A 22,567-nucleotide genomic window follows, 5' to 3' on the forward strand; every position below is an offset into this window, starting at 1 on the left:
AGCCCGTATGTTACGTTCACAGCCCAGGAGCATCACATGGGGCATGAATCTTAGCCTAGCAGGAGCAGTAAGTTGCAGTAGTGCCCACTGGACAATTTCAGAGAAGATAGCGAAGATCTCCTTTGGTCTCTGGCACTCCCTGCTGACTGAGGCTGAGGTGAGGTCTAGTCTCTCTTCTTGACAGGAGGCGGGATACAGTTACAGCAGCTGTTTCTAACTTCTCATAAAATGAGTGCTGTGAAGTCCAGGTCTTTTGGCTGTCTGGGTTCTCCAGATCTAGCCAGAAGAAGCTGTGCCATTCAGGCCTTGACTGCTTTCCTGTAGAAACTGGTCAGGGAAGTTGAGTGCAGGGAAGGGAAGGAGAGGAGAAATGATATAAACCCATGTCTTGTTCTAATGCGGACCATGATTTTGGATTTTCTGGGACCTAGGGTTTAGACATAGACACTATGACTGCATTTCAAAAAGAACACATAAGGAGAAAGAGAACACTAACTTGAAGTGAGCTTCAACACTCATGGTTTTAATAATACATGTTATGTTTCCCTAGGATTCTTGGAAGTATTTTAACTCTGTATCTGATGAGCCTGTCTTACGTTCTGACTTCATGTCTGTGCTAAGCAATGTTGAATACATCCTTATCAAGGCAGCTTATGGCCAAGGATTACAGCAAAGCAGGTAAAGCAATCTCTGATTGCATTTACTTATTATATTGCATTTACTGTAATTTAACCTAGAAATAGTCCCAGCTGAGCTATACAATAAAGATTTAACTCAAATTAGAGAAATTTCCAATTTCCTATTTATGACTTTTGCTCTTCTGATAAGGAAACATTTATGACCTATAATGGCAGTGGAATCCATTTTTAATTTTTTTTCTGTGAAATGCTAAATGTCTCTGCTGCTTACTTTGATAGGAAAGCTCATAAAGAAGCACAGAGCCTTACAAGCTGATGCAGTGTTCTGCAGGATGGGTGATACAGTTAGATGATTTCTAAATTATTTCTTTCCCATTTTATTTTTATAGGTATTGAAAATTTTGTTTGGTTTTTTTTTTCAGTTGAAACATAGCTCCCTAAGTTCTCAGGTTTGTACCAATCTAGATCTCTCCTGTAGCCTTATGTGCAGTGATAATAAACCACTTCTTTATGGGAGCGGTAGTAAAATATTCCCACCTCAGAATGGTAGCTTTTTACTGCCATTTTGAACAGAACTAGGTTACTAATGAGAAGGAGGAGATGGGATATAGTCATTGCATCTGTCAGCTCGGAAACTAATAAAAAAACCCCAGAAATGCATCCAGTGAAAACCCAATATCTGTACATCTTCACAGATGTGAAGAGGTGTGATTCCACTTCCAGATGTGGACTATTTTTGATTTGCAGTCCGTCACCTATATGTTTGTTAGCTCTGTCCAAAAATTTGTGGGACAAACCAGATGTATTTCTGTCTAGTGTTTTCTGAGGCAGAAATACATACTCTTGTATTGTAGGTTTGTCAACCATTGCAGACCAATGGGTTCAACCTATATTACTTTGAAGTACTTCTGATTTGTTTGGTTTAGGTTCTAAAATTCCATAAATACGTAAAGAATCTTCAGATTTTATTGAGATATTTGCATGAGGAAAAGGGAATCATGGGAGATTATGCATGTAGCCCTGACCTTGAAGCATAGAAGTGTTTGGATCTCAGTTTTGGTGCTATTTCTCTAGATATTCACACTCTCTTCTGCATATATTTTGTAGAATTGCAAATATCTCAATGGAAATTGCAGTGAAGTTTGAAGAAATGCATCTAGGCAGAGCTAGAGCTCATCTTGTAGAGCAATGTAGATGTCCTACTGGTTATGCTGGATTGTCCTGTCAGGTATAGAATCCTTGAATACTTCTTGTGTGTCTAATAGTGAGATAATAAAAAAAGTTACTTAAACGTCTTTTAGAATTGTTTGTAACTGGATTATATATTTTTTACTTTACTCCCCTTACAAATAGAGCTGTGCTCCAGGATACTACAGGGGAAGGCATACAGAACTCAGTGTCAAAGAGCCTCACGCTCTGATAGTACCTTGTGTGCCCTGTCAGTGCAACAACCACAGCGAAACCTGTGATCCTGAAACTGGAAAGTGCTTGGTATGTACTATTTATAAATTTTTCTGTTGGTTTCACCTGAACATACTGTGGCAGTAACCTATGGAAGGAGTTTCTGGGCAAAGTATATGGCTGCACTATTTGGGTAAAGTATAATTCCCCCTGCAACTCTGAAAAATGGGAAATCTTTCCCATAGAGTCTGTTCAGTAAAACTATCAAGCTTTTTAGGAACTAACATCTTCCAAATAATTAATTATTTTAGTTTTAATTTTACTTTAAAAATAACTCATGTATCTGTTCAGTTTAGCTGTTCTTCTGTGAGACTTTTTGAGCGTCTGTCCTTGATCTGGCCAAGGTCTGCTTAGTCACACAAAAAAGAAGTAAAGGGATCAGTAAGCCATACCATACCACAGACTGGGTAAAGTCAAATTCTGTTTCTCTCAGGAAGAGAATCCTCTGGGCAGCTTTAAGTGAGGCTTTTTTAACTCTGGAGACTGAAGTAATATAAAGATATGCCTCAGCTAAGTTAATTTGATTGCAAAGGGTTGCAAAGAGGGGCCACATCTGACTAATACATTGCCTCTCTCTTGTGCGCTGACAGCTCCATGGACAGCAAATTCTTAGCTAACCAAATAAGGCACATGAAGTCTGTTCTCTGGTATGGCTCAGTATTCTTTCCTAAGGGTTTTTACATTTTCTTTGTTTTTCCAGTGGTGAGTTGGTTAGTTCAAAGTCAAATTCATCTGAATTCTCTCTGGAAGAGAGTTTTTTAAATGAGTTTCTTTAGTCCTTCAGGCTTTTGTAAACCGTTCTTTCGCTTTCAGGTTTGTCCTAAATTATGTAACTCATTAATAAGATATATGGTTCTCATTTCTACAAGGCCGAAACATATAGATCTTTCACACTAGTGAATACTGGTCATTCTCTCTCTCAGCTTCTTGTCGCAGGGGTGGCAAGTCACCTACGTGTTAAGATTACTACTGAAACATTTTCAGCTGAGTAATGTAAGCAAAAGCGATGGTTTTCACCTCTGACTTCTGCTCCTGTAAAATAGGAGGCTGCATTGCTATTGCTTACTGTCTTCGACTAACCTCTAAAATATACACACTCTCAAGAATATGAATCAAAAAAAAAAAGGAAAAAAGAAAAAAATGGTCAAAAAAAGGGAGAAACTGAATTTTATTCACTTAGGGGACTAATCAAATTATTTTTATAATACCGATTTAGTGTTTTAATATTAATATCACTGTCTGTTGATCAGTACTGTTGACAAATTAAATATAGTGTCTGTGGATGGTCCTGGGTTTATAGCATTCATAGGTATTTGCTGAAACATTGAAACTTATATTTTTCATCCAGCTATCTTGTTTAATTTTTTCCATCAGTTTCTTCTTTCTTTTTTTTTTTTTTTTCCTTTTGAGGGTTTTTTGCTTTGTGCTGTGATTCCTTGGCCTGAATTGGATTAATAGAAGTAGAAATATAGAAACCTTAATGGAAATTTAGAACATAAATTGGGGCAGCCTGCCTGAGGGGGCATTCACATAAAAGAAAATATGCTGGCATTCTGTTTATTTTTGCATAAAAGGTTCCTCAACTCAGAGAATGCTGACCAATGGGTAGTGACATTTAGAGATGATTGTTGAAAACTGTACACATTTATCGATTGGCGGGAAGATAAAGTTCCTCTTGTTTGTTGTTGTTTTAAACTGTCTGAATTCCTTTTTGTGTGTCAGAACTGCAGAGATAATACAGTTGGTGATTACTGCAGTGCTTGTGCCCCAGGCTACTATGGGAAAGTAATTGGATCTGTCAACGACTGCTCTCTTTGTGCCTGTCCCAGAGCCAACCCTGTTAGGTAACCAGAACTTATTAAATCCAATGTACATTTTAGTGTTCAGGATTTCTTGTGCTGTATGCCCCACCTTCTACTCCCCCCACGCTATCAAAACAGGAGTTAGTTATCATTACATGTCCTAAATTTTTAGATATTTGAAAGCTACCTATTTTAGTAAATGAAGCTTACATTCCGAGTTGTTCACAGCTAGTGGCAACTCTGTGAGGTTTTAAAATGATTAACTGATAGATAAGTCAAGATAAGAGTAGATCAGTCACATAGAATGTTTTATAGATAATGGAGTTAGTTGTTCTGACATGATTTAATTTCAAATGTGGGTCTCTCTCTCGTCATTCGAAAAATAATGCTTTTTTATTTACAAAGATTCAGGCCACCTCCGGTCAATGCAGGAACTTTTCATGTCCTAGGGGAAGAACAAGTACCCTCTTGTTTGAAATTTACACATCTGTTTGTTTGGTAGTGGAACAGTTAACTTCATATTTTGAAAATCAAAATGCTGTGCAGGCTGTTTTTTCTCCAGAAGCCTGAAAAGCATATTTGTTGTTGGCTTTGGGATAATTGGATCAGAATAAGAGTCTAGCAACTCTGACGTTCTCATGCAAGTCTCAGTTAGATATATACCATAGCCATACCATGCAACACCATTTTTCTTTGTCTTATATTTTAAAAAGAAGGCCATAAGGTACTTTAACAGTATACGGTAATGGAGTCACGTTGGGAAAGCAAACTTTTTATGAAACAAATAATTTAAAGTGCAAATTCTAGAGCACTGCATCAGATTGAATAGAGGATGCTGTTGCTTGCAATATTCAACCTGTGGCTGAAGGTGTTCTCTGTCCTTGTATGGTCTTCCGTTTGTGTGCTAGCAGGTATTTGTTTATCCTTCCTCCAGTTTTAGTCCCACTTGTGTCCTGAAAGGTGCTCAGGATTACCACTGTGATGCCTGTCTCCCAGGGTATGAAGGACAGTACTGTCAAAGGTGAGTTACACATGATGATCCCATTTATCCCCAACTCCCAAGGACAGTTTGATTAATATGAGCCATATTTGTACGCTGAGTAGATGATTCAGTGTTCATAAATATGAATGACTGCTCAAGGACTTAGGGTGATTTGTTAGTTACTGTTAAGAAGCCATTAATTAAAAACCTATCAGTGATTCTCAAAGATAAATATGACATCTAATTTCATGATGAATATCCCCTGATGTTCAGTGTCCCATTCCTCCCTGTGTAGGTGCTCCCTTGGCTATTATGGTGACCCTCAGCTTCCTGGTGGCAGCTGCCATCCGTGTCGGTGCAATCCAAGTGGCTCTGTTCATGTTAATTGTGATGGTGCAACTGGCCAGTGCCTCTGTAAACAAGGTGTGACAGGACAGCTCTGTGAGGAGTGTGAACCAAGACATCTTCTTGTGGAAGACGAGTGTCTTTGTAGGTGGTTTTTAAATTGTCGACTTCCCAATGGGCTTTGGTCTGTTCCAGTGATATTTATGTGTACATGATTTATTCCTTAAATGTTTTTATGATGTCAAGCCCTATTCTTTACATGAAAGGAAAGAAATTTTAACCACTTAATATTTCTGTAAAACAGAGGAGGTTGGACTAGATAATCTCCAGAGATCTCTTCCAACCTCAACCATTCTGTGAACACAGGGGAAACTACAGTAGAGATCATAACATCAGACAAGCCTTAAAATGGCTTATTTAGTGTTACAGACAAGTTTAAGGAAAGATAATTTTAATACTTTTTTGCTGTCTGTAGCATACCTTTATTTCTTTGAAAATGCTGAATTCCGATGTCATTAACCCTTTGGATGGGAGGTTGCTGTAATAATACTTCTGGAGTTATCCAGAAATGTAGGCATTCTCCACCAATAATTAGTCATGTTCCACCAATAATTAGTCATGTAATTCTTTATGAGAAGGTGGATAGCAGAAAGCCACAGCTAGTATAGTAATCTGCTTTTACAATGAATTGGGATTTAGGACTCAGATTTTGCTTTGTATAAGTAAAAAAACCCTGAGGAATAAATGGAATTACACCACAACAGGCTTGAATTTTCCGTCTTCCTAACCCGTTTGGGTGAATGTCAGTGGTATCACCCTGGATTTATGGCAATATAGCTAAACAGGCTCAATAAGCTTATAATGCAGCAAGCAGCTCAATAGCCAGCAGGATCAATAAGGCTTGAATGTGTGCTAACCAAAGGAGAGCATGTTTGGAATAGGTCCACTCTTGGGGCAGAAAGGCAGGGCAATATTACAAACCTGTATACTTAAAATTACTATACCTAATCACTCTTAACTCAAAAGGTAAAGGCACGTACTGTGTAAATCAAAATAAATTTCAGTATTTAGTGGCTTCTTTTTGATACTAATATTGCTTCCTCCTCTTAAAATGGTTTATTTAGCTTGTGATGACAACTGCACAGGAGTTTTGTTAAACAGTTTGGATAATCTCAACAAGGCCATACTTTCAATGAACCTCACTGGTGTTGCCCGTGTGCCCTATGGGATATTGTCAGAGTTGGAGAATGCAACAAAACAGCTGAAGGTAAAATGAAAAAATAGTAGAAATACTTAGCACACCTTTGAAGCAAAACTTGCAGCCACTCACATGTGCCAGTAATTTACAGAAGCCTGCCTGAAGTTCATGGCTTGAATGTGTGTATGTGTAAGTGATACCACATTAAGACCATTACATTTGGTATAGAACTATACCTTAAGTTATTTAGCTGCCTGTATTACTTTCTTTTCATTTGTTGTACTAGCATTTAAATAAATGAATGAATATATTTTTCAATCAGCACTGTGATTATCAAATATGCTATATGTACATGCTTCACGGGTATTATGTGCATCCCTAAGTCTGCGCAGACGTACGGAAAGGAAGGGGAATAATTTTCAGCAGTGAAATTGAAACATCAGGCCGGGTCTTTTCCCTTTACGGTCCCTTTCCTAAAGAGCTGCCAAGGCATATATCTCAAGGCTGTTTTCGCTAGAGTCCTCAGGAGGAGGGGGTCTGGCAGGCTGTGTCTCTGTTAGCCGGGGTGCCTGGGATGCAGCAGTTTGCTTTCCTGTTGGTTGTGTGCCCTACTCTGTCTTCCATCTCAGAACACAAAGGCCAGGTAGAATGTTTCAGTGCTGCTTGTGGCAAACTTTCCTTCCAGCTCCTCTGCCCCTTAAACAGAGCATGAAATACCACATTTTGTGGTTCTAGAGGGTCATTTACTGTTGCTGAGGTTTAAGTTCATGTGGTCTCTGCAGAAAGCCAGAGATAAACAGAATCCTGCCTGCTTCATGACCACTAAAATATACACATTTATTGATAGGAGTCTGCTCAGCCATAAATCAAGCAAGACAAGCTCTAAGACATAAACAAAGCTATCTTCTTTGTATTCCTACATATCACAACAAAATCAAAATGATGTGAGACATCTTTTGCTGCTGGATTTGGCAAATTAAGGGTTTGAATTAAAATTTCATCTATTTAAGATATAAGGCAGACTTAATTCCAATCAATGTACTTGGAAATGTTAATAAATTACAACATTTGAAGGCAAACTTGATTAAATTACATGTTTGTGCTTCATCAGAGACACTCTTATCCTTTAGTTTTAGTTGGTAACATTTTAGTTATAAGGCTTCAGTTATGCTTCCCTTCCTTTATGTCATAAGACATAAACATACTGAATTATTGTAATACTTTAAGGATACAATTGACTTGCTTTCTGTAATTGTTTTCTGTTTGTTCAGGGGCATCATCTTCTGGGACTATAAACATTATTCAATATGTAACTTTTATTTAGCACTTAAATTATAAAACAAAGTCAAATCTTATTTTTCAATATTAAAATCAAATCAAAGCCAGCTGTCACTCTCCTGAAAGTGGGATGCTAAAAGCGATACAAAACCGCTTGTGACTATGATGTCAGTTCTGTTTATGTAAGGCCACAATGTTTTTTATGCAACTTTATCTTGAGGGTAAGTTAGTAGTCTCGTAATTTTTCTCTGTTTGGAAAGAGGTATTCCCCTCTTCTGGCTAATCAGAGATTACCATCCCTTTTGCCTTGTACCAAAGTAACGGTAGCCAGAAGCTAAAAAATCCCCAAGTTTATTTGTGTGAGTTACAGATCTTCCCTGAGGGGCTATCCCCTGCACTCTGTTGTGTCTTTGCCTCATGCTGGTCACTCAGGAACTCTAGTATTTCCTCTTTTTCTAGGCATTAGGTGCGGGTCTTCCAATAATGAGAAAGTTAATCAAATTGCACCACCTGCTCCTCATTGCTTCTGAATATTCAGTCCATCTGAGGACTTCAGCAGTTTTGTTTTTCTAGTTAAAGCCTCTTGGTTTACTCCTCCTGACATACTTAGACATACTCGCCGTCCCATTTTGGGTTTTTGAACTGGGCTTTTAAAGAAACTTTGCTGTGCTTTATCCCAGGAGGCTCAAGAGCGTCAGCTTCTGTTTCTCTTTTCACTTGTTCTTTCCTCATCCTGAGGAAAAGACTTTGAAATTTCCATTTGACACAAAGCTGTTGCATAGTCCTGTGTATCGCTTTAAAAAGTCGGGCAGAATGATACTTACTGTGGTATTTACAATGGTTGGCTCTGAAATATCTGAAATCTAAAAATAACCTTTCCCAGACTTGCTCTCTTTGTAAGACATGCCTTAAGTTTCTTTGCATCTTTAGAGAAGTGGTATTCTGTTGCAGGCCTTGACTGTATCAAATGTGATACATTTGGGTACAATGGCCTATTTATTGCCATATAGAACAGTTTTGAGGTGACCTTGGAGCCAAATACAGCCTATTATTCTCTCTTATTGGTGAGAGGATCTGCAGGGCTGCTTGTGTTAACTTACTGCGTCTGGAGGGCTAAGATCTTGAACTCCTGAGTGCCATGCACTGGGTTTTGACATGGGAACTAAGACCTCTCCGAGGTCATCCTCACAGATATACTCTAGATGCAGCTGTTTTGACAAGACCAGCTGCCAGTACAGTAGCAGCTGTGGGACTGGATGGAAGACATTTAATATGATGGGCCTTGGAACTTCTCAAAGTAGCTTATTTGGGCAGCTCAGACTGTGTCGAAATTGAGAATCAGGAAAGCAGAAATTAGGCTTCCTCCTTATTACTCAGTTGAAAGAACGACATGTCTGGATCCTTGGTTTCTTATTTAAAGAAGTGACAGACTTCGTTGCATGAACTGTATGTGTGTAATTATTTTACATCATCTTACGTGCTTTGCAAATCAGTCATTTAAAACATATAAACAACCGAAATAGTGTGCATAGTTATTTTCTTTCCAGAACTTTTCCGGACATACAACGGAGTTCTTAAATCACAGTGTGGTGTTTCTTCTTGTTTCTTGTAGGGGTCTATAGTTCCTAGAGAAGATCCAGCTTACTCATTAGCTACAGCAAAAGAAAGTCTTTTGAGTTTATCAGGAGGAATTGATCAGCTGCATGAAGAGGTAGGTGCGGTCTTCTTTATTTGTAGCTTTTCTGGAGAAATCTTTTGAGATTTCAAGGGTACATTTTCAACTGTACCTTTGAGATTCATAGGTACACTCATAAATGTACCATTTATGGTACATAAATGACAAGAGCTATTTAGAAATTATTTTAAATCTGTAGAGTTCAGTGAAAGACTTCAGTCTGTTCTGTAGTCTTTCTGAGGAGGAGAGTTAATTGGTCTGTGGAATTCTTCTACAAACTACAGTGTTTCATGATATTGTACAGGAGATTTACATGGTTGCTGTTAAAGTTCAGAGGCTTTTTGTACTGTGATCATTTAAGACCCTAAAACTGGAGAAAGGGATACTTTCTTCATGCTGGTATTAGCCTGGTGCTTATTCAATTATGTCACAGCTCAGTATTCACCAAAAAGTCTTTGATACCTATAGTATTGTGTTTAAAATGATCTCAGCAGAAGTAAATCTGTTGAAAATCCACATGAAACGTAGACAACATTTATATTGCTTACTTTACTAAAGAAATAGCTTTGGTAGTTACAATCTTATTGATTATGAAAATAATTGATAACACAATTCACTGATATCAGAGGTGGGAACTTTCAATTAATTAAGGCATCTGCAAGCATGGAAACATCAGAGATTTATGAATCAGCTAGGCCTACCTCACCAAAAAACATTGTTTCCTCTCGCAAAGTATTCTCAATATTGGGAAAAAAAGTGTAAAACCATAGACAAATGTTGTGAATTAATCGTGAATTAATTTTAGGAGAACTTTCAAAGATTATCTCTGGTTTTATTCTAGTCATCTAGATTTTTGAAAAAAGCTGGTCAGCTTAACACAATGACTCAGGAAACCAGGAATAAAAGTCAAGAACTGACTGGATTTATTGACACAGTACATACAACCATCAAAGGTATCCTGCTTTTAAGATATTTCCACTTCTTTACAGAATTTAGAAGGGTATTTCCTTTGCAACTCTTAAAGAACTATTTACATGGAAAGTGCTGCAGTTTGCACAGGGGGTTCCTGTATGCTCTTTTTTTAATGGTGTGACTAAATTGTTTGCTCTCCTACTTAGAACTTGCTGAAGTTGCTATGTCACTAAATGAAACACTGGGCCTGGATCTCCCGCTGTCAAATGCTACATCTCAGAGTCTGCAGGATGATATTTCTGCCCTTTTGGATGCCTTGCGCAAGAAAGATTTTGTTCAACAGCATCATAATGCTACCAGTGTCCTAAAGTAAGCCTGTTCTACTGAAAACTTCATTTCACATATGTCTATACTGTGCAATACTGCTTTTTGGAGAGATATCTGGAGAAACATTACACCATAATAAGAGGCATTGTGATGGATAACTAGCCCAGGTGGAGCTATATGAACTCTGAATTTGTAGTTACATTATTTGAAGATATTTGGGCATCCCATGTGATACTAATGCAGCCAAAGCCTGTTGCTTTGGACAAAGTTCCATTGCAATAAGTGAAAAGACTCAGTGGTTTTGGTTTGATTCAAATCTGGCCCTAATGCACATCTCCTTGTTGCTTTTGGCTAGGAAATGGCATAGAACTGTCTCAGTCAAGCCCAGGACATGTCAGTTCTGCTGAAGGATATGGAGATTTATTGTCACTGGAATATGTATCACATAGATTTGCAAATGAAACCAAGGCACTTGTTTCAACATTCTGAGCCACTGTTTAAGATTGTATTCCATTGTCTTGATTTGTCCCCAGTTAAGACTATTTTAAAATGGCTTTTATATTCGTTATTTATTAGTGCATATTGCCAGACTTAACAATATAAAAACATTGACTGCTCCAACAGTCAGCAAAATTTTTATTCTAACTTCAGAAACAGTAATTATTGCCCTAGCCCACTAAAAACTGTAAGAATGTTAACATTGGCTTCAAGGGACAAAGATTTAGATCAGAGTGGAATATTTCTGAAAATTTGACTTTTCTTTATTAAGTGTTTTGGATTAGGCAGGATAGAATGTTTATACTGGTAGCATATCTGATTTTGTACAACAGACTTCTGTGCTTGTCCGTGTACTTAATATTAAATTGTATAGAAACTAAATGGAGTAGAATAGTACCATTTATTCTTATATTTATTAGGAACTTCAAGTAGCATTTGCACTCACAAAAATGTCTCAAAATGACCAGTTGCGTAGTAATAGAATGTTCTGACTTTCAACATCAGCTTTTGAGCTGTTATACAAGGCATTTGTAAATTAACTTTTGCAATTACAGGCTTTATTGAAATTTCTGAAAGTTCTCTAAGTGTCCTTTGACAGATCGAAGAAGAGAGTTAATAAGATTTATAAGATTGTTTGCTCTGCAGAATTTATCATGCAATGCAGTTGTAAATTCAAAAGTGATTTAAAAAAACAGCTTGACAGTGCATTTTTCAAGGAGCAGAAGTTACCACATGGCTCACAGTTTACTGAGTTTGTGATGTCATACTGTCAAGCAATGTTTGTAACTCAGGTCTCCGCACATTTGCCATGTTAGGCAAAGTTCCCAAATAGTGTGAAATATAATCTTTTTACTCTACACTGAAATAGAAGCCACTACTGTCTGTAAAATACTTTCATTCTTGTAATTGTTTTAAGGCTGTGGCTTCTGAGTGTAAGGACTCTGAATTATTAGTTTTAAGAACACAGGCAAACGCACATCTGCTATTCAATAAGGATGATGGAATGTGTTTTGCTGTGTATAATTGTGAAACAAACAATGCTTCTTTTGCTTTGGCTAAAGATCTATATGATTTGAAATCTGACTAAAAGGGGCAAACATTTTTGTAAAAGTATCATTACAGGAGTTGCAGTGTGCAGCGTATGTGCTGAAACAAAGAGAAACAAAGGAACTTCTAGGATCATTTTCAGTTCAATTCCTTCAATACTGGAAAATGTTCAAATGGAGATGCAGATATTCCCAAGTAGAACAGCTGAAGTGATTAACAACTGACAAATTTGGGGATGTTTGGTATTTCCTAGATAATGTCTGTTACTGATTTCAAAAGACAAAGTGCAGAGATTGCTCATTTTAGTGTCCATTTTAATAAGGCTATTTATTTTTATTTGATATTTAAAATTTTCAGGACTCTTGGGTATACGTGTTTCAGTTCTGGTTACTTGTTTCTTTCCAGTATCAATCCTCATAAATGATGTTTTGATCCTACATTCAAAATATGAATCACTACAATTAAGACATAGAGCGGTCCCAGAGGGATGTTTCACAGAGGTTTTGATGTGGGGGATGTTCCAATTAAGTCCAAGCAAAAGTGATTTATCCTAGCCCCTTTCCCCTCTCGTAACCACATACAAAGTTTATGAACTGTATTCCTGCCCTCTCCCCAAGGCAGTCATCTTTTTGTGTGGTAAGATGAGTAACTAAGCTAATGTGTATGTATGTTATTAGAGAAAAAAACTGAAGACTTCCGTAAGAAGATGCATTTAAATTAATTTCACGTGACCCCAGTTTCTCCTCAAGAAACCCATGCTCAAGTTTCTCCTTTGCCATTTATTTATTTTTCTGATTCCTCTTTTTGTCAGAGCTGCAGAAAATTTGTTGATCCGGGTTCAGAAAGAATATCTTACACCCCAGCAGGAGCTTGCTGAACTGAAAAAGGATGCAAGCCAGCTCTTATCAAAGCACAACAGCAGACTGCAAGATGCCCAGGACCTGGTGAATAAGGCGCTTGCTAACATCAATGAGACCAATCGCTTGTTTCCTCTTATCTCTAGTAACCTGGCAGAGTTAAATGTAAGACTGGACAACCATTGTTGCATAAGAAATACCAAATACGAAAGTGTGTTTAAAAGCTGCTTTTTAGACTTTATTATATTTGTATATGTTTAAACGTGTTAATATATGCAATACCTTAAAAACTCGAAGGAAAGCAGACCCCTGTTTGAAAACCAAAAACTGTTTATGTAATATGTGAACTCATCTGTACTAGCTGACTTTACAGACTACTATAAACCACTTGATTTATGCTGTAGGACAAGAAGCTAAATATAAAGCAAGGTGAAGAAGTCTCAACCATGCTCATTAAAGAAGGGAAGGACCTAGTGAACATTGCTGTTGCTCTCGCCCAAGATGTAAAGAACTCTACATCTGTAAGTTCTTAACATCCTCTTTGATACTATCAGGTGTATTTTGCTATTGAAAAAATAAAGAAAACCATTTTGTTGTGCAGAACCTGGAGGGCCACCAGGATGGGTTAGTCCTGTGGAGCACCAAACTGCGACACCACGTGGATGAACTGGTGATGCAGATGTCTGTGAGAGGAGTGCTTGACCTGGTATACAGAGCCGAGGACCACGCTGCCCAGTTCCAAAGGCTTGCAGATGCACTAGAGAGGTAGGAAACTTGACAAATACGAATTCAGGAGAGATTTACAGTACTGTCTGTCAAATTTAATTTAGTCAGGTAGTAGCTTAATCCACTCAAGGAGTTCCATGTCCATGGCATGGGAGTTGGACTAGGTGATCTTTAAAGGTTCCTTCCAACCCAAACCATTCTATGATTCTATAATAAATTTTTTTTCCCCATTTCAAGTGCTCTTTATTTTTAATGCAATGCACCTTTGTTAAATGATATAGAGGGGGGTGATTAGTCTTGCATTTCATGTGGCTGGCTTACTGCAGTATCTAATCAATTATTAAATGCTCAGTGCGTATAGTATGAGTATGCTCATGGTATGACTAGAGAAGCTTCTGGTCTGTGTATGAATACTTCCTGACAATGTATCTCTCAATCTCATCAAGAAGCTATTCCTGCTGTGCCTCCATTTTGTTGCTTTCAAAGCATCTTGCAGAAATAAGCAGGTTGCAATCTCAAATCCACTCAAATGCAGTCCTAGAATTTGAAAGTTGGGAAGTCATTCCAGTTAATTCAATGGAAATTAATTTTCTATCCCAGGAATTCTTCTAGGCTTCTTGCTGTTTCGTCTTTTGAAGTCAGCAGATATTTGTGTTAACAGTTAAATCATAACAGATTGGAAAATTTGCATGTATTTTAAGTTTGAGAACAGAAAATTTTGCTCTCAGTAAGCCGTCAGATAAATTCAGTAAAGCAAAATTTAATACAGAATAGCTTTCAGATACTTATGATTTCTTTCTAGGCTCTGTATTTCTCTACTTTGCTTTTGAGCTCTAGCTAGGAACCTGTTCTGTTTAGGCGATGTAATTTGTTTGTTCTTCACGCAAAATGTCACTTAATTGGCTTTATAAATTTAAAATTGCCCATAAACAAAAAGGAATAAAATAGAAAAAAAATTAGATTAAAGCCTTCTTTGGAGTATTTTTTTAGTTCAAAACAATGAACATAAAGCCCCTTATGCAACATAGGGCAAGGTGTGCTCAATTTTTGAGTGCATCATGTATTCTAGAAAGATGCGCATGCTGTAACTTGAAGACATGGAATTTAGTGCTTGATTAAGATACTCTCATGAAAAGAGAATTACTTGTTAATGTTCTGTCTAGTGGCCTCTCTAAAGTAAGAAATGTGACTCTGAACACAACTGCTGCTGTCTATACCCACTCCAGCGTTAAAAGTGTGATTGAAAGAACAGAAAGTTTGGCAGATGATGCATCTAGAGTTATGAATGGCCCCTTGGATTTAGTAAGTATCAATATTGGTATTTTAAGTGATATCTTTCCCTTTCTCATTTTGGAATACTTTTTCTAATTGTTTTTGCACTTGTTGAAATTTGAGTCTTCTTAACAGAGGCATGTATGGCAGCCAGTCCTACCAACTGGTATATACTGTATCTTGAATCTGTACTCCAAGGCAGTAACAGTATACCAGATTTCATCTTCTGTTTATCTTGCTTTTCTGTCTGCCACAGTACTGTCTACCTTTTTTTTTGTTTGTTTGTTTTTTAATGTCTAATGCATGGTTAGCTGGACTGTACTTGGTTCTATGAGTGTGTTTATATCAGTCATCTGACATGCATTCCTGTAGAACTTAAGTTCCCAAACCTTTGGTGTTCCCTTCCACTTTTGGAATCATTCAGCCACCTCCCTATTTGATCTGTCCCTCTTCCATTTCTATCTAGATATTCCCCACCGTGGCTGTTTTGCTTAGTCTAGGACTTTTTATAACCACATGTATGTTTATGTGTCAACTGCCATCCCTCTGTCTTCCAAGATTATCAGCTTGTTATTGAAACAGTAGATTAAAAAGACCTGAGCAGTTACCAGTCTGACCTTATTCTTTCATAGTATTCTATTTACTCCCCTTTTATCTCATTCTGCTTTTCGTGATGGTAAACCCAAGGAAGGAATGGGCTATGTTTTACAAGTGTCATGCACGTGACTGGAGAAACAAATATGTGACTGTATTTACATGATAGTGATCAAAACAGTTGGCATTGTTTTGTGAGCTTGCGTGTTATTTTAGAGCACTCAGCCTTATTAAAGCTTTGTACAGTATAAATCCTTCAAGGTACTTTTGTAGATTTTCCAGTTGGAGAAATGGATTCAAAGAACACTTTAAAGACTGTGCTAGGATTTTTTAACTTAGGCCTGGAACTAGAATTACTGCTGTTCCAAAAGGTAACACTAAATCAGTAGCAGTGTTCAAACTAGAATTTGGTAGGTTTTTTTTCGCAGTCTTCTCTTTTTATTAACTCACGAAGAGATTCAATGTCACATTCTTGGAAAAATGGTTACAACTTGTACTTTTTTTAATTGATGCTTAATAAGGTAATAAATAGAATATCTCATAAATAACGAGACTGTTCAGTAACTTGAAGTAGAATCCGCAGATACTTTAATGCTTTCAGTTGAATTTCTGTTTTTCATATGTGGCAACTGACGTCTGTGTTTTTCAGCCAGAGGAGTCTCTCAGTCTTCTTGGAAAAGAAACTCTACTACTTAGCTCCAAATTTCAGAATGAAGCTAAAAATCTGAATAAAAAAAGTGATGGTCAGTTCTTCAGAGTTCGCATTTCTGCCTCTATTTCTTTTTCTGTATCCTGTTTTGTGGGGGTTTTACTGTGGTTTTTTTTGGTGTGTTTTTGGTTTCTTTAAATGAGCATAAACTAAGATAAAATACTGCATATGACTACATACACATTTTTATACAATTAAAATTAATGTATTATGCAGTCATGTATTATTTTAATTTTTTAGGTAAGAATATAATTTTTCTCCGTAAACATGTAAAAAATTGGCCTTCACTATACCTCATTTACCTCCAAGCAATGCTTTCTTTAAATGGCTGTTTTTCCAAATGTTACGAATTAAATCATTAGGGATTGTGCAGTAGATGAAGAACAAACATAATTCTTGAAGAAATACATTCATCCAATTTTATCTAATAAATCATGGATTACACAAGTATGTAGGATGATATATTTAAATCAGAATCATTTTTACTTGTTCTTTCTAGACAGCTGAAATACAGAAACAAGCTGAACTTTTTTTGTCTGTACAAAGTGCCTTTTGACTCAGAGTCCCTCTATAAATTCTGAAATCACTTTGGGTTTTTTTTTGTTACTCCAAAGAGACAGCAAAGCATTGGAGTCTGCACTATGGAAGTTCAAAAAAGCATTTTGAACACAAAGTTTGTGTGGGAGCAGAGGCTGGCCCTACGGGAAATTTTGGATTAAATTGGACAGAAAATGAATGTCTCACAGAGATAAATTGTAACTGTAAAATGGTCTTTGCTTTTAAAATCAATGGCTTTACAAATATGTATGCATTTTATGTAATTCAGACGGACAGAATACATACCTTTTTTTCCCTTCTGTTCTACATATTTTTATTTTTAGTGAGAGGATTCTGCAAACAGATCACAAATAAATAAAAGAAAAGTGCTTCTTTGAATGGCTCCTGTCAGATATAACAAAAAGCGAAGAACATCATAAAAATTGTTCACAATCATGAAGTCATTTTAATTTATAGTATTTTTCTGACTATGTTTCTACCAATTCTGTCTGATGGAATTGGCCAAAAAGCATAACTTTGAATGGAACAGTTCCTAAAGGAGCTTATCCATGCATACTGCATTCATTTTGCATTCCTGTTTGTAAAATGCTCTTTCTGTTGAAAAAAACAAAAAAGTGCCATTAAATGAGTGAATACTTGTTATCCCTAAACATCAGGTTTGTGTGGGTTGTATGGTATTTATTTATGCCCAGAAAAATCATACTTCTTTCTTTCAATAGGCCTTTTATTTGGATTGAATGCATTGAACAAAAAAGTAGAAAAGATTCAGAAAAGTACTAATAAAATTGTCAACCAGCTTAATGATTCCCTGGTGACACTAAGAGCATTGCCTAATGGTAAGTGAAATTTATATTGGCATTTTCCTTATTACAGAACCATCTAGTACAATCCTAATTCTGTTCATTGTCTGATTGCAGAGATCTAGCAATAAACTATACCGGAAACTTGTTTGGCCTCATGCCTTACAAGGAATATTTTCCATTTTTTTAGGAAACCAATGAAACATAACTGGGTTATTATATAAGGCCTGTAGTCTTATTCCCATTTCACACTGCTGTAAATCAGGAGGGGCTCTGAAAGCAGTATAATTACAGTGATGAGAAGAGAGTGAAGTCCTAGAATATTTAATCCCGCATGGACAGAAATTTACGCGTGAAACTGTGAGGTTTTGCTTGCTTCTGATAGCTTCTTTCAAAATTGTTTATACTGCACTGTGAATCTTATAATCTGCATCTAAATGTTTTCTTGTTGTGAGTGCAGATTTCATTTAACCGAATAAAACGTTCTTTCTGTGCTTTTCCAAAACAAAAAAAATCCCTTATTAGAAAAAAGTTATTATTTTGGAGAAAGGCAAGACCTAGTGTTCATGGAAACTGATAGAGAAAAAGTCTTTGAAGTTGTGAATAAGAGTGTCTGAAATGCTTTGCCAACCTTAGTAATGTTTTTTTTTTTAAGGTAGAAAAACACTCATAAGGGCCTCCTGCCTGGGTTGTTGAGTTGTAGTGTATGTCCAGATTAGAATGCTAAATCCAAAGCTTTGAAATACCTATTTTAGAATTCAGGCTTTTAACTCATTCTAAAGGGTGATATTAGTGATAAAGTTACGCTGGGTATTAATTGCAGGATGCTGTCTGATGTGGAGGTACACATTGAATGTGTTAAGGCATTATTAAAATCATAAAACAGTCCTCCTGAACTCACAGCTTAATATTGTATGATGTCAGGTTTTTTGTTACATTTCTTGAAGTTTTCTCTCTTTTTTTTTTTTTTTTTTTTAATCTGGGCAGAGATTCATGGTGTTGTTGCCCTCTGTATAGGGTATTGGTTATGAAGGAGGATCCCTGCAGACCTAAATCAGGTTTTTTGTGCCAGCTGCAGCATCTTCCCACTATTTCAGGCACAGGGGAGTCTAAGGGGCAGGTTGAGATTCGGAGTGGTGTGCTCACTATATAAGTGATCGTAGCACAAAGCAAAGGGTGCTATAGACCTTCTGCCTCACCAGCTTTCTGTAGGATTACACAGTCACAGAATGATAAGGGTTGGAAGGGACCTCTGGAGATTATCTAGTCCAACTTCCCTGCCAAAGCAGGTTCACCTAGAGCAGGTTGCACAGGTGAGAAACATAACATTCAAAACATAAGTCCCAGACTAGTTACTCTGGGTGGCAACACTCATTTAGGGAACTTAAAACACTATGAGCCTTATGTAGTCATATAATCTTCCTGCTGGGACAGGCAGAATCAAGTTCTCCATCACTGCATTCTGTGTCTATGTTGTATTCAGAGCTGGTCACGAAAAATATAATATTTTTCCTAGAATTCAAAACTTGGATTAATCAAGTCTTTTGATCAAAAGATGTGAAAATCTAAACTGATAAGTCTTAATTAAAATTCCCGCAAATTCTATTATTTATTTATGTGTATAATATAGTTTATTATTATATACCTCTGTGCATGTGTGCGTGTATGCATGAACAAACATAACTATATCTATATAACTATATCCATATCTGTATCACCAGCTTGGGAACATTTACCATGTTTTTTTGTTGAGGACCATAGCCATGGCCATTTTCCAACTTAATAACTGGGTGAGAGGAGTTGTACCAGCCTCCTGGCACTCCAGCTTCACACTCTCCACTCTGTAAGCCATGATGCGTTCAACAGTTAAGCAAAATTAGATCATAGTAGGTCTTGGTTTGGAACTCCCCTCACAGACTGAAGAACACAAACAAACAAAAATATAACTTTTACTATGAAAGGAATGTAACTGACTTCTAGTGTTTTGACAATATTTGTAAGTGTGTTGTCATGAAGCCAGGCATTTATTACTCCCAAGTATGCATGAAAGCTGTGATTTTTTTTTAACCTGGGAACTGTGTTTCAGATACAAGGAAATACGTGCTTGAGGTGAAAGAGCTGGCTGTGTCTGCAAACACCAGTACCGTGGTGGGTTTAAGTCACTTTGGGGATTTCAGTCAAAAGCTGCTGAATACTTCTTCTACATTGTCCCGAGTTAATGACACATTGAGGAAAACTAGTGAACTTATAACTGATTCATCAAAAGCTGGTAAGTTTGCTGCTTCATTGCTCTTTAGAAATGTCACTGCTTGCAGAAGCAGTACTAATATTCAATTTTAATAAGCATTAAATAGGAGTCTGATGGACTGAAGGTTTCTTCCTAATTCAATAAAAATGTGCTAACTTTTAAAAAGACCTCTAGAGGAGCCACATGGGATACCCTTAAGTATGCATATTCCTTACTGATGTTTAAAATTGCTGAAAAAAAATTATCAAAACTGGGCCACCTTGGCTAAGTATTTTAGCAATGAACAGTACATTTCTCTTTCAACCTGCGTCAACATTTCATTTATGTTTTTGCAGCAATCACAGCTGAAAAACAAGTTAAAGAAGTCGAAGCACAAGCAAGTCTTTTATTGGATCGTCTGAAACCTTTGAAAATGCTAGAGGAGAACCTGAACAGAAACCTGTCTGAAATTAAAGAGCTCATCAGCCAGGCCCGCAAGCAGGCAGCATCAGTAAGTTCCATCATCCCAGACTTAACTGGCCTCGCTTTCACTGTTAGCAGGGAAGTTCTTTTGAGATAAAGAGCCTAAAATTATTTACTGTAAAAGTACCTGGTTGTTCCAGGGTCTCACTGAAGTCCAAGAGCACCGACTGATGCTAAAAGCATACCGGAAAGGCTGTTGGTACATTTTATAATTTTAGCTTCAAGTTTTTTATTGCATTTGTGAGTCAGAACAGCAAGGCAATAATTTATTTACTATTTCCTTTTGTTTCCTAAAAAAATAATGAAATACACTGTGTCAGAAAGCAACCACAGAGATATTTTGGTGAGAAAGAGACAAGTGAGGGGATGGTGCTGCTATTATTTTTAGGACGAGATGTTAATTTCTAAGCTTATTTTAGAGATTGATGTGGGGTACCTCCATATAACATCAAGTATCATTACAAATCTTTTAACAAGAGTGTTGATTCTATCAATAAATTTGCCATGGTATGTCCATATGTTCTTTGCAAGAAGCTACCGTGCATCCAGAATACTTTAAGATAAATAATATACTTGTTTTTAAATCTCTGCTCCCCCCTTAAAGACAACAAAAGTGAATCAACTGTACTATGGGCCTCATTAAACTGTGATGGGAATACGAAAATGGCTTTACACTCAGTAATTTTTGGCATGCCTTTGGCTTCAGTATGGGTATGTTATTGTAAAATTTAGGGAGGTTTTGTTTTAAAAAATAAAAGGCTTTCAGTTCTTTCTGCAAATCTCTTTAATTATATGGTTATTGCTTCTCTGTCACAGTCTACTGAAGCTTAATGAATCCACTGCAGAAAAGACGGAGTAATAGCCTGAAGTGTCATAAAACACAGAGGTTCCTGGCAGGATGAAAAGAAGCCTTAGCAAAATCCCCTTTTCCAATTTTGAGAGTTTGTTCTGTTGTTTTGTAAACTTTTATTAGAGGAGAGAAAGTTTATATATCTGTTTCCATACACATATGCCCACGTGTGCTTTATGTATTCAGTTGTTACAGGCGTATTCAGTGAAGTTGATTAAGTTAAGGCTTTTCTGTTGTTAAAATGGGTTTTGTGTCAATACACTACCGAGCTCCTTGGAGTCTGGCTGCATTTAGCTTGAGTTGATGTCCCATCAATACACTAGACAGTGTTTACCTTGTAATATATTCACAAATGTATTCTTTGAATAATCATGTAGACTGTTGTAAAACTTTGAAATAACCAGAATTATTGCAGACTGTCTGCCTTATAAATTTTTTAAAAAAAATTTTCTCTTAACATAAACTAGAAATGATGTTTCCTTTTTTTTTCCCCAAAAGGTTTTGAATTTCTCTATCTTTATTTTCTGATATTATTTATTATTACAGTGGCTTTTACTGACATATGGGCTTCTGATGCAAGATTTATTCTTATTTTTTGAGGTGTTTGAATAGTTTAATTTACTGGCTTCAAATCTCTTAAATGAATGAGTGAATTATGACAGAGTTCGTTCTTTTCTATTTGTGAATCTCCTTGACAAGTGATACCTAGGAGACTGCTAAGTTCTAACCCAGGTGGCAATACTTAGGTTGCATGAAAGTATCTCAGCAAATGGCTTGCATTTGTTGGTCAGAAGCTAAGTACATATTCCAGAAATATGTGCTGTGTACACTGAGACTTGTTTAGATTCCATTTCCTCCTTTCCCCCTCCAGATTAAAGTTGCAGTATCAGCAGACAGAGATTGCATTCGTGCCTACAAACCCCAAATTTCATCGACGAATTACAACACCTTGACACTCAATGTGAAGACTGCTGAACCAGATAACCTCCTTTTCTACCTGGGTAGCAATGGAAAGGTAAGTTTCTGGTGTACATTTGCTGAAGGTGTCAGATATTTTAAATGACCATATATAAGTTGTTTCCTGCTTGACTTCGAACTAAGTATCCAAGTGAGGGAGGCTCCTTGCCAACAAATGCGTTCACTAGGTAGGGGTGGAAATATTTTTGTGCCTTATATGATTCCTGAGATTCTCAAAGGTAGAGAATAAAAGCACTTGAAAAGGAGCATTATGGCTCACTGTCACATTGCCCTCCTCTTCCTTCTCTATGTAATCCTAACAAATGCACAGCTTTTAGCTCCTTGTGGCATGCTATCACGTGAAAGTACTT

The 22,567-nt window shown here is 36.9% G+C and overlaps 1 protein-coding gene across 1 annotated transcript in view; it reads left to right on the plus strand.

Moving 5' to 3' along the window:
- Positions 1–22,567, plus strand: part of LAMA1 (laminin subunit alpha 1) — a 105,838-nt gene that overhangs the window by 65,953 nt on the left and 17,318 nt on the right. Inside the window, exons 27-45 of the mRNA XM_074573550.1 lie at positions 551–678; positions 1,746–1,866; positions 1,992–2,129; positions 3,822–3,943; positions 4,836–4,922; positions 5,179–5,372; positions 6,353–6,495; positions 9,317–9,415; positions 10,221–10,332; positions 10,498–10,660; positions 12,975–13,185; positions 13,425–13,541; positions 13,622–13,785; positions 14,910–15,048; positions 16,262–16,355; positions 17,599–17,715; positions 19,766–19,948; positions 20,263–20,417; positions 22,111–22,254. Coding sequence (XP_074429651.1) covers positions 551–678; positions 1,746–1,866; positions 1,992–2,129; positions 3,822–3,943; positions 4,836–4,922; positions 5,179–5,372; positions 6,353–6,495; positions 9,317–9,415; positions 10,221–10,332; positions 10,498–10,660; positions 12,975–13,185; positions 13,425–13,541; positions 13,622–13,785; positions 14,910–15,048; positions 16,262–16,355; positions 17,599–17,715; positions 19,766–19,948; positions 20,263–20,417; positions 22,111–22,254 — 2,631 coding nt within the window. The remainder of the gene's footprint in view (positions 1–550; positions 679–1,745; positions 1,867–1,991; positions 2,130–3,821; positions 3,944–4,835; positions 4,923–5,178; positions 5,373–6,352; positions 6,496–9,316; positions 9,416–10,220; positions 10,333–10,497; positions 10,661–12,974; positions 13,186–13,424; positions 13,542–13,621; positions 13,786–14,909; positions 15,049–16,261; positions 16,356–17,598; positions 17,716–19,765; positions 19,949–20,262; positions 20,418–22,110; positions 22,255–22,567) is intronic.

Source organism: Larus michahellis, chromosome 2, assembly GCF_964199755.1.
Source record: "Larus michahellis chromosome 2, bLarMic1.1, whole genome shotgun sequence".
NCBI lineage: Eukaryota > Metazoa > Chordata > Aves > Charadriiformes > Laridae > Larus > Larus michahellis.